This window comes from Ambystoma mexicanum, chromosome 2q (assembly GCF_040938575.1).
Source record: "Ambystoma mexicanum isolate Mex_15411 chromosome 2q, UKY_AmexF1_1, whole genome shotgun sequence".
Taxonomy (NCBI): Eukaryota; Metazoa; Chordata; class Amphibia; order Caudata; family Ambystomatidae; genus Ambystoma; species Ambystoma mexicanum.
The window spans coordinates 1,113,239,766-1,113,255,775 of record NC_090924.1 but is presented as its reverse complement, the minus strand read 5'-3'; the positions used below and the strand labels follow the sequence as shown (position 1 = coordinate 1,113,255,775).

The following is a 16,010-nucleotide window of genomic DNA, read 5'->3' as shown; positions in this document are numbered from 1 at the left end:
TGGACAATACCCAAAATATTTTCTTGTTTCCTTCCATTTCTGAGTCTTTACACTCCAGTTTCCAACTGTCTCTCCACTGTCCAAGCCCAGATGTCTTCCCATTTTCTCCACCTTAATCCATCGAAGTCCGAGGTCCTCTTTTTCCCTGCTGCGTCCATTCCTCCCCTTCTTTCTTTTCCTCCTTCCCTCTTCCCCTCCACCTCATCTGCTTGTAACCTGGGTGTTGTCTTTGACCCCTCTTTCCTTTTCCCTCCATATTTCAAACCTAGCTCGTTCTTTCCGCTATGCCTTATTTTACATTCATCGTGCATGCCCTTACCTTACCTTTCACGCCACCAAAAGTCCTTATAACATCTCTGATTTTCTCTCATATTGATTGTTTTGCCCTTCTACTTGGTCTTCCTGCCTCTCATGTGGCCCCCCTCCATTCTGTTTTTAACTCAGCAATTTGTATTTTTTCCCTTCATCCTCGCTCTTTTCTTTCCTCATCTCTTCTCTCCATGTCTCCTTCCTTTTGAGTCTTCTCTTTCACTTTCTTTCTATTGTTTTCAAGTGTATCCATGGTCTCCCCTCTCTAATTGTCCTTACTTATATCGCTTTATTTTCGCAATCACACGTTGCGCTTGCAGAACCACTTCCTGCTTTCTGTCCACAAATCCTTGTGTGCCTCGTCTTGGTTTCGATCCTTCGCCCTCCTCACCCACAAGCCTTGGAACACCCTCGCTCTTTCTATCCGGTACTCTTCTTCCCTGCATACTTAATCTCGGTTCTTATCTGCTCTTTCCAACAACTGAGCTTCATGCCCCATAAGTTATGTTTATTATTGAGAATGTGCTGCTACACCTGATTGTACTGTTTTGAACGTATTATTCGCCGCTTTGGCAAAAGCACAGTATAAATCAAATAAAATAAAAAATACCAAGGTGTTACAAAGGGGAAACGGTCCACCCGAGATCGAATAAACCTCCAGGCTCGTTGTCGCAGGCAACAGGGAACATTTCCGATTTAGCTCCATTTACGTGAAGGCCAGAATATCTACCAAAATGTATCACTGCCTGAATAATGGGTTCTACATTCTAAACAGCAGCACATCATTGCATACAGTGATACTATTTCTAGTTCCCAGCAATGCTTGATGACCTTATTTTTGTTCTAAACATCTGTGTTTGTCTTATTTGCTCTCTGTCACTGATGTGACAAGAGGTCATTTAATTGTAGTACCAGGTCCTTCATTCTGTATGGGATAGATAGTCCTGTATGTCTAACTGGCGTTTGAATAACAGTGGCTGTCGCTCTGTCCACAGCAAGTACATTCTACCCCTTCATTGATGAATTGGTGGTAAGGGACTAGTCTACGTCCTAGTCTTCCCTAGCCTGAACATGGCCCTCAGAAACCCATGGTTCATGTGTATCTCTGAATTTCCTGACATTTATCTTCAAACCATCACAACAGCCACAGTTCAGAAAATGTGCTCCATGCTCCACATCAAGAGCCACCATATCACTACCGCCTGTTTCAATAGAGTTCTAGTGCAGATGGCCTCCTTCATGAGGGTAGTCCTGACTTTGAGATCTAGACAAATTGCAGGCACTTTGCTTAAGGTCAGCGCTATGATTTTGTTTTGGATGCAATCAGTCTTCCTGATCTTTAAGACATTGCTCTCATTGTTCAATTACAAGGCGATTTGTGTATGCACCAGCAATATTGCTGCAGTATTACACCTGATTAGGAAAGGGGATTTGCAATCTATCCATGTCTACCAGCTATATGTGGATGGATGCTAAGCCAGGATGTTCCCTTGGAATCTGCCTTTCTGTCAGGAATGTGGTGTAGGTCTTGCACACCAGTCCTAATCGTACTAAAAACAAATGGAAACTGTACCCTAGTGTGATTACATTTCCTAGAGTTCAAGCATTTTCTTTTGTTGACCAACTAAACTACCCAAACATCCTAGAAGGACAGACATTGGAGCACCACAGGAAACACAATTTTTCAAAGCGTTCATGGAAATTACTTTACGCATGTTCAATCCTGCAAGCCATTCAATGGGGCATCCACAAGATTGAAAGCAGCAGCCTCAGAGAGATGGTGATTGCTGAAAGGTAGTCTAGACAAATTTGGCCAAGATCTGCATCCCAGCAAACAAGAGGTGATGGCTGGAATGTTTAGAATTCATCTTGACCTCAGACATTGCTCTGAGCAAACTTCCAGGCCATCGTTCTTTGCCTGCCAAGCCAGTACAAAAATGGGAAAGACCATATGCAAATCAAGCTGGGAATCATACCCAAAGTGCTTTGCCCTGAAGGAAGTGGAAGAGACGGGAAGAAAAAGGATATTGAGAAAAACAAGATGTCATAATCTCCCTCCAACTATGTTGAACTCTCCCTCTGTGTACACTATCTCTGCCCCTACCCTTGTCCATATCATCCTTTGGTTTCCATTTTTTGGTATGTACCACCAATGTCGGGCTAATCCTTTTGGCATGGATGTATGCTTGGATTCCTGTTTTCCAGTAAAGATCCTACTGGGAGGCTGTCCTGCTGTAGGGATGTTTTACCAGACCTCACAAAGGATCGGCACAGTCATTCAGTCTCCTGCCCTGCAGGCTGGACATTCCAGGCTATCTGACCAGAATACACAAAAGCCTCCCACAGCTGGCCTGAGCGCACAGTGCTTACGCTTGTCTCCCTGTGGTGTGGATTGCTTTTTGTTATGTGAATTACTATTCACCATACCCTAAACTCAGTTATAGCGCTATGTTTGAATGTTACTGTCTCCAGAATAGGAATTCCTTAGGACTATGGTTTTGGAACAGAGGTGCAAACTTTAAATGTAGACTCTGCACTGAAGTGGCTTGGCTGTCACAGAAGCAGTCAGATGGGCATGTTTGATCTCTGGACCTCCTGTGTGCCACTTCCATGCTGGCGCTGAAGATCAGGCTACTGATTCGGCAGGGTAGAGATGTACACTATTCATTTGGCCTGAAACTTATAGAAGAGGGATCTGATTTGCAGATCACCCTTGAGATGGAATTACCTGCATCATGTTATTAATAAATAAAAATCAAAGACAGGGCTTCTACACCCTCACAGGTGATATGATAGTTTGTTTTTATAGCGCCTATACACAATGTGTTTCAAAGCGCTTCAAGGCAAGGGAGGGAACAAGGGAAAATACAATGACATTCTTACAGGCCATGAACTGTAAGGATGTGAAATTAACTATCGTACTCGGCCTGACGACATTTCAGATGGTGCAAGAGCTAAGACATAGAGGAAGGGAGGGGGAGAGTGGGAAGGAAATGGAAACAGACAGGCGACTACCATACTAGGCCTGAAGACATTTCTGGTAGAAAAACAAAAGGTGAGGGAGAAGTTTGCAGAAGGGGAGGGGAGGAACAAAACAAGCGACTACTAGGCCTGACGACATTTCAGATTGAGATTATGCTAGGGGGAGAGACAAGTAAGGGCAGGGAGGAGGAGACAGACAAGGTTGCTATCATACTAGGTCGAGGGACATTTCTGATTGCATAGAAGAAAGTAAGGGGGGAGATATGGAAAGGGAGAAAGGGAACTGAGAGAACAGAGAGAGTAAGCAGTTAAAAAGTGGAGAAGCAAGAGGCGAGAACGAATACAATTGCAGAAGTCAGTAGTAACACATAATCTTGCAAGCCAGGATACAAGATGAAGATGGTAACAGCATGATTCAGGGCCACAATGAGTACAAGATGCAAAGGAAGTGAGAGTTGGGAAAGGGTGACCACCATGAATCAATGAAGTCCATAAATCAAATCCAGCATTGACCACAAGACATTGATGGTGAAACCAGAATTTATAAGGACATACTCCCCTGCATACGTAGGCTTGGGGGGGCGGAGGGGAGGTGGGTAGCAGGGTAGTGGAATCTAGCAAAACAGGCACCAGCTGTGTGTGAGAAGGGTGGGGGTCACAAGGGAACATCACAGAGCTAAGGGATTGGGTGCCAATTGGCCCAAGTGCATCTACTGGCTTTTCCAGGATGCATTTTCCCAAGCAGTTGCTTCACAATCACAGGGTAGGTTTCCCTCCCGCCTAGTCACTGATTCCTAAATGTTGTACCATCTATTCTTCCAAATCGAGAAGGTCATTGTTACGGGAAACATTTCAGATAAGTTATTATTGCGGATCCCTCAGTTCATACCAGTCTGATGAAGGGAAGTTTGGGGATATTTGCTCCTTCAACTGAGAGGAGATGGGATTTGAGGGTAGATATGAATGAAATGATAGTAGTGATGTGTTTCTTTGTGCGAAGGAAGGGAGTTCCAGTGAAGGGAGCAATGGGGGATGCAGCACAAGGCGAAAGGGAAATAGAGGGATTGAGTGAAGTGAAAGGATTAGCAAGAGATAGTCCGCAAAGTAAAGAAGGGTTAGGCCATGGCTAGATTTAAATGCAAACGATCGAATTTGAAAGTTATGTAGTACGGCTTGGAGTCGGTGAGCAGTATTAGGAGAAGAATGGGGGATGGGGGTTGTTTAGGATGAAAGTAATGAAGTTTAAAATTGTATTAAGGGAGGCAAAGGAGTAGAAACTGAGACCAAAGATTAGGCTGGAACAATAGGGTTATGGAGTGCAAGAGCTTTTAGTTTAGTAGAAGGTCAGAAGGGGCGAGGTGATAGGTCAGCCTAAAAAGATACAGGGGTGCAGGAGATGTGCCACATAGTGCGTGGCGAGGCAGATTACTTTGGCCTTTGAGGACGAGATATAAATGTTTCATCCATTGTTTGCTAGTTGAGAGACAGTGATACCAGAAGAGGTTGGGGCTTAATTTCGCTAATGAGAAGAACATTTGTGTATTTTCACAGAGTATATAGTAAGATAAACCAAAAGAGTAGAAGAGCTTGCCAAGACAGTAAGTATAGATGGTGAACAGCACTGGGGACTGGGAGGATTCAGAGAGATTGGATTTCCAGGAGGTAAAGAAAGTTTGGTCTGAGATGGGAGGCAATCCAGGTACGAGTAGTGCTGGAAGCTGAGGTGAGGGTTTGGAGGAGGAATGTGATGGACTGTGCTTAAGGCTGCAGCCAGGTCTAAAAGGATACAAATCGAGGCGAGTTTGAATTGGTGAGCAAACGTAAGCAAGTTTGAGACATGAACTTTGATATATCTGAATACATATTTTCAAAATGGAATTTATTAAATGCATGCCTATAGTCTAGATAGCCTCTAACCTGGTGATTTTTTTTTTATTTTTTTTTTCTTATAGATTTCAATTGACATGGGAACAGAAGTTAAAAATCAAAATAAAATGTTATCAGAAATGGTAAGTTTGGACTTCCTCTTTTCAGCAATATGGGGATGGGGAACATGGGATTTGTGGAAGTTCTCCAATGTTCTCGCATGGGCTCAATGATTGGAAGTATTTCCTTAGGGGTGGGGCTTATAGGTAAATGTGATGGTTCACATATATCCCCTTGTTGTTTTCATTATCACGTTTGTGTTTAAAAAATACAAGAAATATATATATTTTCACTGAAAAAACCTTAATTAAGGTGCAGTTGAGTTGTGCAAATTTAATGCAACAGAATCCTTTAAATTCAGTGGCTGTGGGAAGTCATGACCAGCTTAATTGTGCGTTCCCGTTGAGGTCCCCCATAATGCCATTTTGTATGAATTGGGAATCCCTTCTGTTCTAATATGTATGTGCACATGGGTTTTGCAATGGGAATGTGCCTAGTTAAGCTGGTCATGACTTCCTACGTTTGCTGAATTTCAAGGGTTTTGTTGCGTTTAAATCTGTGCACCTTATCTAATATTCTTTTAGTGAATTTCAGGTTTTTACACTATTTATTTTTTCTTTTATTTTTTTTTTACTGGCTTTTGGTTGTGACCACTGTAGAGGTTCCCCCAATATGTTTCTTTTTGACCAATTAGGTGGCGACTGCCTTCAGCCGTGCCCACTATGCATGTCTTTTGGGCCCACTAGCCAGGACCTTCAGCCCTGGCCAGTGAGCACGCCCATTGCCTGTGCTCATTGAATATTGTAAAACACTAACGGGCCATTAGCTATGGGCTTTGGGCATTCCGGTGGCCACAGCCTTTGGCGGTGTCCACTGTACATGTTCCCCCAATATGCTTCTTTTGGACCCCCTAGGTGGGTACGCCCTTTGTCTTTTTGGGCCCACTAGCCCAGGAACTTCGGCTCACTTGTCAGGGCCATATTGCACCCCTGCACATGTTGCCCCAATAGTTTACCCCACACATCACTGTAGTTTTTTAAAAAAAAAATAGTCTCATGTTGTAACTTATTTCCTTTCCATAACTGCGATAATATCAGCCATGACCTACTTATAACCTTGAAGATTTTGAAAATATTTGCGGTTATTATACATGTGGCGCACGTTCAAAAATAACCTTGAATATGAAAAAAGCCTCATATGCGTTCGAGCTCTGAACCTGGCTCCCAGCACCTCCCCCACAGCTCCCCAATTTCACATGTTGTCTTCTTTTTTTTCCCCCTCTAGCCTGAGGCCAGTTCATCCTTTTTCTTCCTCCATATGGCATTTGTTCAACTTTTCGTTTTCAGATAACTGTGAAATATGTTTAAAAAACACCTGGATGTACTAACACCACATCCCTTCCTCCCCACTTCCCGAAATCTTGTCAACGATCCGTGCCCAAGTTGTTTCATATCTGGCACAATTTCGTCCAGCAGTTTTCACTGTGCACGCAAACTAACATTTGACCTTTTTCTCTATGGCAAAATGAACGGCAACCAATAAGCCACATGCAGTGTCGAAGGGAGTGTCCTAAAAGTCCCTGTCCTCTGGGCTATCGCGATTGTGTTCACCAAATGACAGGCCCCCAAAATAGACGCTGAAGTCTGTTCCCAACACCGCAAGTACGACCGTGCGTCCAAAGACTCGCCAACGACCCTTTTCTAAACATGTCCCCGATCCTCAAAATCTCCTGTTTCAAAGGATAAAGAGCACCCTGCCCCTAGTGACCCCCTCTCTTGGGCAATGCACCACAAACAACCCTCTACATCAGAGGCTTTCCCTACCCCTGGTCCCACAGTTTTACTAAGCTCCATTCTGTGGACCCCTGAACAATTTGATAGTTATGAGGAGAATGTCTAGCTCTGTTAACTTTTTTGATCAACACCCTGCAACTGTTCAGCCTCCAAGGGCGCTCTCAATGGGAAGCAGCTAAGAAGCAGTCCAACGCCAAAAGACTCCACCTCGATACTAAACAACCTATTATCTCTTCCTCTCAAAACATCGCTGAAGACCTATACTATTTTAACACTTCAGGTTCGCAGGATCCTGGCTCAATAGCAGACCAAGGGGACATAGGTGATACAGACCAATACTTTTACGACAATGATGATATATTCATCATTCAATCTTCAGAACATCTTGACCAACCCATGGCTGATTCCCCTGTGTATAACCAGCTGCAGTATTTTAAAAGCTGTAGAACATTTTAAAATCGATACCCAGGAGGCACAAGGTGACAAGGACTTTGTAGAGAACATCCTCCGGGATAAGAGATCTGCGGCACAGTTAATTCCACTGCTCCAACCTATCCAAAGGTGCATTCAGCCTTCTTTACTCACCCACAACCTGATGAGGGCAGTTAACCCTTACATTAAGAAAACACCCCATTTTTTTACGGAGTCGAGAAGCAGAGTCTACAGTCTGCCACAGTCAACAGCCTTTGCTGAGAGAAGCTACAGCGACCACGTCTGTTTCCCCCCCTGCTTTGTTCAACAATTGTGCATACTAGTGAACACTTTGAAAACTTGTGTTCACTGGCTTTTTGCAGGAGTGATGTTGCTTTAACTAGCCCAGCCTTCTGCTCCACCCCATAAAACATTGGAGAATGCGCGGTGGCGGGAAGCAGAGTCTACAGTCTGCCACAGTCCGCTATGGGACGCCTTGTCAGAATGGCCTATGTCGGCCCTCTAACACCACATAAGACTCTGCAACAAAGATGATTGCAGAATCCATGGACCATTGCGAAGGGCGTACCTAGGACGTGCAAGGTAGGCAATCAGTTGCAGCACATTGATGTCAATGTTAATGTTGTTAATGCTAATGCTATAGAACCAATAAAAATTCTAACAAATTGCCCAATCAAAAATGAAATGGAGCATGTACAGCTCACTAATGAAGACCGCTCTAATCTTCAACCTAAACCGACACCATTTTTATCATTAGCGAACTTGATCCCTATGATTTTTGCCTTTAGAACACACTGATATCGCTGAAAGCGTGCTTGTAAGCACGGAAGCCTCAGATGTTTTCTTCTCACCCTTTGACGTGACCGATGCCAAGTTGCTGATGCTCCCAAATGGCGAAGTCAGCCATGTGAGAGAAACAATCAAGAGCTCTGCCAATCCACAGGCTCCAAACTTTGATTACATGGCAAACAGCCTGGCCGCCAGTATCCTTAACGCAGAATTGCTGCGGACAGGGTCAAAGAACGATGAAGCATGTGACATGTCCCCCGTTCGAGAGGAAATTGTTTACCTGATTGATAGCGGCACCCCAGGCAGGACTTGGTTACCTGCTGAGCCTGTGGTTGGGAGTGGACATCCAAGCCATAATGAATCAAATGCCGACACATCGGTCAACAATCAAACAACTGATAATTTCATTGAAACTTAGCCACCATGTTGCAAAGCTCGCTGCAGAACTCTGGCTGCCTCTGAGGGACGGCAAAAAGATGTCCTTTGTGCCTCTCAAATTGTATATGACAAAAGTTCCATGGAAGTTCCCACTCAGGGAGCAGGCGGTGAAGCAGGAACGATACAAGAAGGAAAAGTGCCTGATAATCTGAAAGTTGCCTATACAAATAAACAAATGGCGACTTGAATAAAACACTCGGCTTGCTCACATCTCCAGTTAAAAGGTTGGATCCTCTATCTGTAAATAAAAGTACTCCGCAATGGAAAGCCAAACCATCAGTAGTTGAAAGAATAAAATCGAAACAATTACTCGATATGAGAAAATCTCCTAGCCAACCAAGTGCAGATATATCAAATATAACGCTGGCTGGACTGGATCGGCCGAGTGACGCAGTATCTAAATCGAGCCTATCGGCGGCGCATCAACACAAATCCATAACAATGTGCTTGCTGCGTCATCCTTAGCCATGATTCCATTCACAAAGCTCTATGAATCCCTTAATGAAACAATCCGTGAGCAGGCTGTCTTATTGAATACCTTAACGCAGAAAATTGATAAACTTGATGTCTTCACTGAATTTGTTCTACAACAGATAGAAAGAGGAGCGGACAAGACGGCAAGCTGGCAGCTCTGCCTCGGAGATCTAGCTGCCAAACATCATTGTCAAAATGACAGCTTGTCTGAAGGCCTGCTTGAAGCAATTAAATGGATGAGGCATAATACGGGAGTGCCATTTAAGAACAGCTCGAGTGGCAGTAAGGCATATGAATCGAACCTTGGCCAAAACGTGGAATCTGCTCAATCCAACGTACGAGTCCTTGCGCAATGTGCCCCGATACACAGACTATATACACAAGTGCTGAAAAAACAACAGCACTCACAATGTAAAATGACAATCTGTTACCAAATTTTAAGATGGTGGCAACCAAAACCGCTGTTCCCCCACCCCATTGTGATTGCAGGAGTGCAAATACCATTTTACAATGTAATTTGTACGAGATCAGCTGGTAAGGAATGTCTTTCCCTCATGCCGATATTAGAACAAGCTCAATCAGTAAATCTTGGTGGAGCCCAAAACACATCTGAAAGTCGGCCTGCCCAACAAGCCTCATTCGTAATCTTAACAGGCATTGCTAAACAGGGCACAAATCAAGTTAAGACTTTGCCCATTGATGGATCTGATGCAGCTAAAACCAACAATCTTGCTGCTCCGAAACTAACATTAAAAAGCAAGAAAACGACATTTCGAATGAATTTTTTTGCATTAGGACGCAATGTATCTACGCTTCCAAAATCAGGCTTGTTTATACGACCTACATTAGAACAAAAGTTGACTTCAAAATTGGTCCCAAACAAGGCTAGACCAACTCAGGATAAAGCCAAATTGTCGAAACCACCAATCAAACGTAGGCGAGTGGCCTCTGACGACATAAGCTCTTCATCTTCTGCCACGTCATCAACTGTCGATCTATGGGAGTTATCCACCTACTCGTTTGATGACGACCTACAAGGAGACAATCTAGATGGCACCAACATGACTCTGCAACATGAAGCAGCTCAATCTACCAACCAGAATTTTGAAAGGCACTAGAGCCGATTTAAAAAAAAAAAAAAAAAAATGGCTGAACAAACTATTGACACAAATTGCACCGGGGAACAGGTGGTTCGTTCTCAACAGCAAATGTCAGAGTCAAAATGAAATCCAAAACTAATAACGAGGCAACGTAATCAACAAGTACATTACATCTTGAAAGTTCACTCGAAAAAGGCAGCTGTATCACCAACCCAAATCTGCAAGTTACGGCTTCAGAACATTCTGAAAGATGAAAATGAAGTGAACCTAAATCGTGCAAATGTGATGCGATTGTTCAAGTGTGTGCCTTCTTTGCGAACAATTCACTCAGACCACATTAAAATTGTCGAATATCTTACCGAGAAGACTTCCGACCAAGTTCTTCTACATATTGGGTTGGCCGCTGTGCACAACACAATCATGAAAGCAACAGACATATTGCTTGCCTTTGGGTTTGATCTGATGCTTGAACCCGAAAAAGACAATTTAATGGAAAACGCACAAAAATTAACAAAAACGGCGGACCCGAGCCCAGAACAACGAATTGCTACATTACAAAAATCATTAACTAGCTTGCGTTCCGAAAAACACAAAAATGACAGTTGGACCTGATCACCTAGAAACTGCTCCAAAAGAAAGAACCTACAACATCAGCATTAACCATGACTGGATCCTAAGCAGGACAAGTGTGTATTCCTGTCCTGGAATACGTAGGGCTTCGCACATTTATTTAATGACTTCAAAGCGCCCTTGTCCAACGTATTTGCAATATGTCTTCAGGAAACCTGGCTGCGAACAACACCAACGCGTGACGGATTCAGCTCTTTTTTTAAATCCAGCGGCAAAAAATCTAAGGGCGTCCATATTCTGGGCTAATAACCATGAAAAAAATGAATCAATGGTGGTCGCCGTTGGAATCTTTTAATCCAAATCCCTTTGTGCAAGGCACAATTATTCAAACAAAAGAGCCTCAAAAGGAAATCTGAAAAAATCTTTTGTTAATAAATGGATATTGGAATCCGGCCAGGATGAGCACAAGGAATTTTGTGACCGCAATAACGCAACTCATGGACACTGCAATACTAAAGTACAAGAACTTGTCAATCATTTGTTGCGGAGGCCTAAATTGCACGTGATTGGAACTTGATACAAAAAACAATCTCAGTATGCGCCTGACGGAACAATTACTTAGTGCAAGAGCCCGATCATGGTCTGCAGAAATGGAATCCAGAAATTGTACTATGCTCAATGGTTGTGTAAAAGGGGACCAACCACCTAACTGTACCTGGCAAAATGCTAACAGCAAGAAAATATTAGATTACATATGGGCCTCTCGCAACATATTCGAAAGGGCAATTGCAATGAACGTCATGCCAATGAAAAATGGCGATCATGACTTATTGCATCTACGCTGCCAGCTGGATTGGTTCCCTTTTCCGCAAAGATATGAAGCGATAGTCACTGCAAATGCAAATGGCAATCGTTGAGGTTAACTGGCTCACAAGTTCTGTAGGTAAAACAAAAATTCTCTGATGAAGCCCACTTACATGAAGTCAACTATGCACCCCTGTTAACAGATTTTGCCAGTGGAAGACCAACTAGAGCTCTGCACAAACACATGTACAGCAATGTTATACAAAGTGCAAAAAAATATTTAAGGCGTGATCTGACTTACCTGAAAAAGACCTTGCCAATAGAACAAGTAAATGAGGCTGTCAAAAAGAGAAGACAAAGGTACAGAAACTGGCTAAAGTCGCATACCATCATAATCGACCAGAATCATGCCGAACTAATGATGGAATTAATCATGAAGAAAAACGCAAAAGAAATCTGGAGTATTCTCAACACTAGCCATTCTAAATGCCCTCAGGCGATTACAAATGAAATCACAGGCAAGGTTTGGGAAAATCACTTTTTAGCAGTCTATAAAAAGCCAAGGTTTGAACCCCCAATGCCAACAAACAAAACCCCATATGTCTGGGACACTAAGATTAAGTTGGTTGATATTGAAATGGCAATTAAAAGATAGAAAATTCTCAACCCGACCTAATCACTAACGTAATGCTGAAGAAACATTGTTCACAATGGGCACACTTCATTGAAGTATTGTTTGCACGACTGGCAATTTTCAAACAAATTCCAGAATCTTGGCTAACGGCTGTTATAGTGCAAATATATAAGAAGGGCAACCAGGAAAATCCAGCAAATTATTGCCCGATTGCCATCCCAGATACTATTGGCAACATTTTTGGGTAATTTATGCGTCAAAAGCTGGCGGTCTGGGCGACTGCTGTAAAGGTCGTGGAGATCCGACAAAGGGGATTTACCGAAGGCGTTGGAGTAGAGGTAAATCTCTTGATTTTAAACCTACTAAAACTTGAAACACTGAAAAGTAGGACCAAACTTTTCTTGGCATTCATTGACATGAAACAGGCCTTTGACACCATCAATCGTGGAAAGCTATGGTCTTAACTCATGTCTTGGAATTGTCTGGCCGAAATTTTGGATCTGGTTAAAGCCTTGCACACAAATATCTCAGTAAGAGTTAAACTGAACAATGAGGGCGCACTATCAGATAAAATACCAACTGAAAAAGGCATAACGCAAGGCTGTCCGTCTACCACTGCATTTAGCACAAGAAAAGTGCTTCCCTCTAAAGGTCAACAATGTACCAATCAAATGCATAATCTATGCTGACGATTTGGTTCTGATAGACCGTACGCAGATCGGTCTACAACGCCTACTGACAAAACTCCATGAATATCTTGGTGAAAACGACTTAGAAATAAACACCACAAAAACCAAGATCATGGAGATTGAAACAGCTGGAAAGAAAAAAGACAAATTATTTAGATGGTCAATTGCCAGGGAACCTCTTAGCAAAATGGCAGATATAAGATACTTAAGAATTCAATTCAATATGTGAAGCTCCGTGGCTCCATGACTTGAAACATCGGATGACACAATTCAGTCTACAAGGAGCGATGATAAATAGAGACTCCTTAGAAATCTGGACAGCCCGGCTAGAGCAAATTTTGGATGCACCGCAAATGGCAAAAAAGAAATTTGAGTCTTGGTGTTGGATATTAAATTCCGACAAACCGGTAATGCAAAAATCAGCACTACGATTAGGAGCAGGAGGCAACAAATGATATGCCCAACCAAAATATTGGTTGCATTGTCCTTCCTGACACCATAGGGCTCAATTTCTGAGATTTAAATTAAATGTAAGAAAGGACAAAGATGCATCACATAATCAATGTCGCTTTTGCAAATCCACAATTGAATCCTTGAAACATCTATTAATTGAATGCTCTGAATCGAAATGCCAACGATCTCTTCATCTTAGAAGATTTGCTCCGATATGACAACAATTTAGAAAAATGGTGGCTATATGTACTTGCATGTCATAATGTTAAACTATCTTGCGCAGTAGTAGACTACATGGACATTTTATCATTAAATGGGAAGCATGATAAATCAAAGGAAGAATAACATGCATCAGATGGCTAATTGGCAAAGATCATCTATCCATTTTTTCAACCTGTGATTTATTGTCTGCTTATTTGGAATACTCTTTAGAGGGTCTGTCTTTTCTTCCTTTGCTACTCCTTTTTTTTGTTCTATTTCTTTTTTTTCCCGATACAATAAGGAGGATTAGGAACAAATGTGTAACAAAAGTTAATTGTTTTTTTCGTAAGTTTTACACTAAAAAAAAAAAACAATTAAGAAAATGTTCAGACCAGCCCCATCAGACACATTGTACATCTGGGGGCAACTAAAGCCTGACTCTCTTGTTGTGACTACCACTAGAAAGATAACGGGCACACCTTTAGCATCTGCCGAAAGCCCCTCCTGACAAGGAGAGTAAAAAAAATGTACACACTGGGCAGGAATGTAGCTTCCTCGGCTGCTTACCAAGTAAGGATAGCCAACAGCACTACAATCCTATTGAGTTATAATTGCCGCAAGTGGGACAAGATCTCACAACAAATAGGTTCTGCCCCAGCGCCCCTAAAGACACAGCTCTTAAAAACAGTAGCTGAAGGTAAACGAGTCGCAAGCTGCATCCTGAAAAATAATCAGGATGCAGCAGATAATGCATGTCCGATATTAGCTGATGGTACCCTCATTCAGCACCATGCATGGCTTCGCCAATCTGGTTTCAAGCTGGAAACTCAAGCTCCCCTTTTGAGCCTAACGCCACTATTTGGGAAATCAGTCAAGGATGTGAGTTCCAAAGAGGTATGATGCCCTCAAATCCCTGGGACAGCTCACAAACCAACCCTTTGTACATCGAGGCACATTCAATACACGTAAATTTAGAGCACTAAACTCCAAGAGGTCCTGACTAATACCAGGGTTGGACAGGGTTCATCTTGGGGGTTCCCCTTAGGGGCAATCCTCCCAACAAAATGTTCAAAGGGAGCACAAAAGGTTGAGAAGTAGAGGCAGATCCTCCTCCACCGGAGGCTCCATCCCACCAAAGCAATGACCACCCGCTCCAGGTCCTCGCCCATGATTCTCCAGTAGGAGGTTGCATTTCTCATTTTACCCACGTATGGCAGGGGATCACGTCAGACAAGTGGGTACTTTTCCACCGTAGCAGGAGGCTATTGGATAGGACTTGTACGAACACCACCCAACCACCTGCCAAGACAAAGGCGGACAACGCAGGAGGAACGGTGCATTCTGCTGGAAGAGGTCAAAGCACTGCTACTAAAGGACGCCATAGAAACCATCCTGGCAAACCAGGTAAACAAGGGTATCAATTCAATGTACTTCCTTGTGCAAAAGAAAGACCTTACAATGCACCCTGTAAACACATATGTCAAGCCACAGAAATTTCACATGACAGCGCTACAAGAAGTAATCCCATTGCTAAAAAAACAAGGGGACTTCATGGCAACATTGGACATGCAAGATGCATTCATTCATATTTCAATGTTCCCAATGCACAGAAAATTCATGTGCTTTAAGATAGCAAATCAGCACTATCAATTCAAGGTGCTACCCTTCAGCACTATCAATTCAAGGTGCTACCCTTCGGCATAGCTTTCGCTCCAAGCGTATCCACCAAAGTAGTGGCTGCACACTTATGCAGACAATCAATCGCAGTGTACCCTTATCTGGACAACTGGCTGATAACGGGATTCCCCTCAAATTTGCAAGTAAAATTCCCAAAGAACAATCAACCTTCTATTCCAATTGGGATTCTCAATCGATGTGGAAAAATCAAGTCTCTTTCCAAACAAAACCAAACAGTTTCTAGGAGCTTTCATAAAAACGTAGAGGGGCTAGTCTTCCCTCAAATGAAAGAGTCCAAAACATACTGCTGCAAATGTCTCAGTATCTGGGCGGTCGCCAAATAACCATACGCAAAGCAATGCGCTTGCTCGGGATGATGGCTTCATGCGTTCACCTGCATGCGCCCAATGCAAGAATTGCTAGCGAGACAATGATCTCAGGCAAGCGGTCAGTGGGACGATCTAGTGGTTGTTTCGCTAACCTTAGTACAAGCACTATGCCTGTGGCCAAACGAAAACCTGTTAAAAGGAAAATCCTTTCACAATTCTCCAGTGCAAGCAATAGTTAAAACAGACACCTCACTCTCAGGATGGGTAGCCCATTACCGTCACCACACAACGCATGGTCTGTGGACACAGATCACAGCTCAAAATCACATCAACCTTTTGGAGCTACTAGCTGTGCTTCAGGCCCTACAAGCCTTTCAGGTGCATCTAACAGGTCAAACTGTGCAAGTCCT

At 43.0% G+C, this 16,010-nt stretch overlaps 1 protein-coding gene across 1 annotated transcript in view; it reads left to right on the top strand.

Annotated features, from left to right (window-relative positions):
* BET1 (Bet1 golgi vesicular membrane trafficking protein) overlaps positions 1–16,010 on the top strand; it is a 143,319-nt gene that overhangs the window by 107,726 nt on the left and 19,583 nt on the right. The window contains exon 2 of the mRNA XM_069648473.1: positions 5,244–5,300. Within this exon, the coding sequence (XP_069504574.1) occupies positions 5,244–5,300 (57 nt within the window). The remainder of the gene's footprint in view (positions 1–5,243; positions 5,301–16,010) is intronic.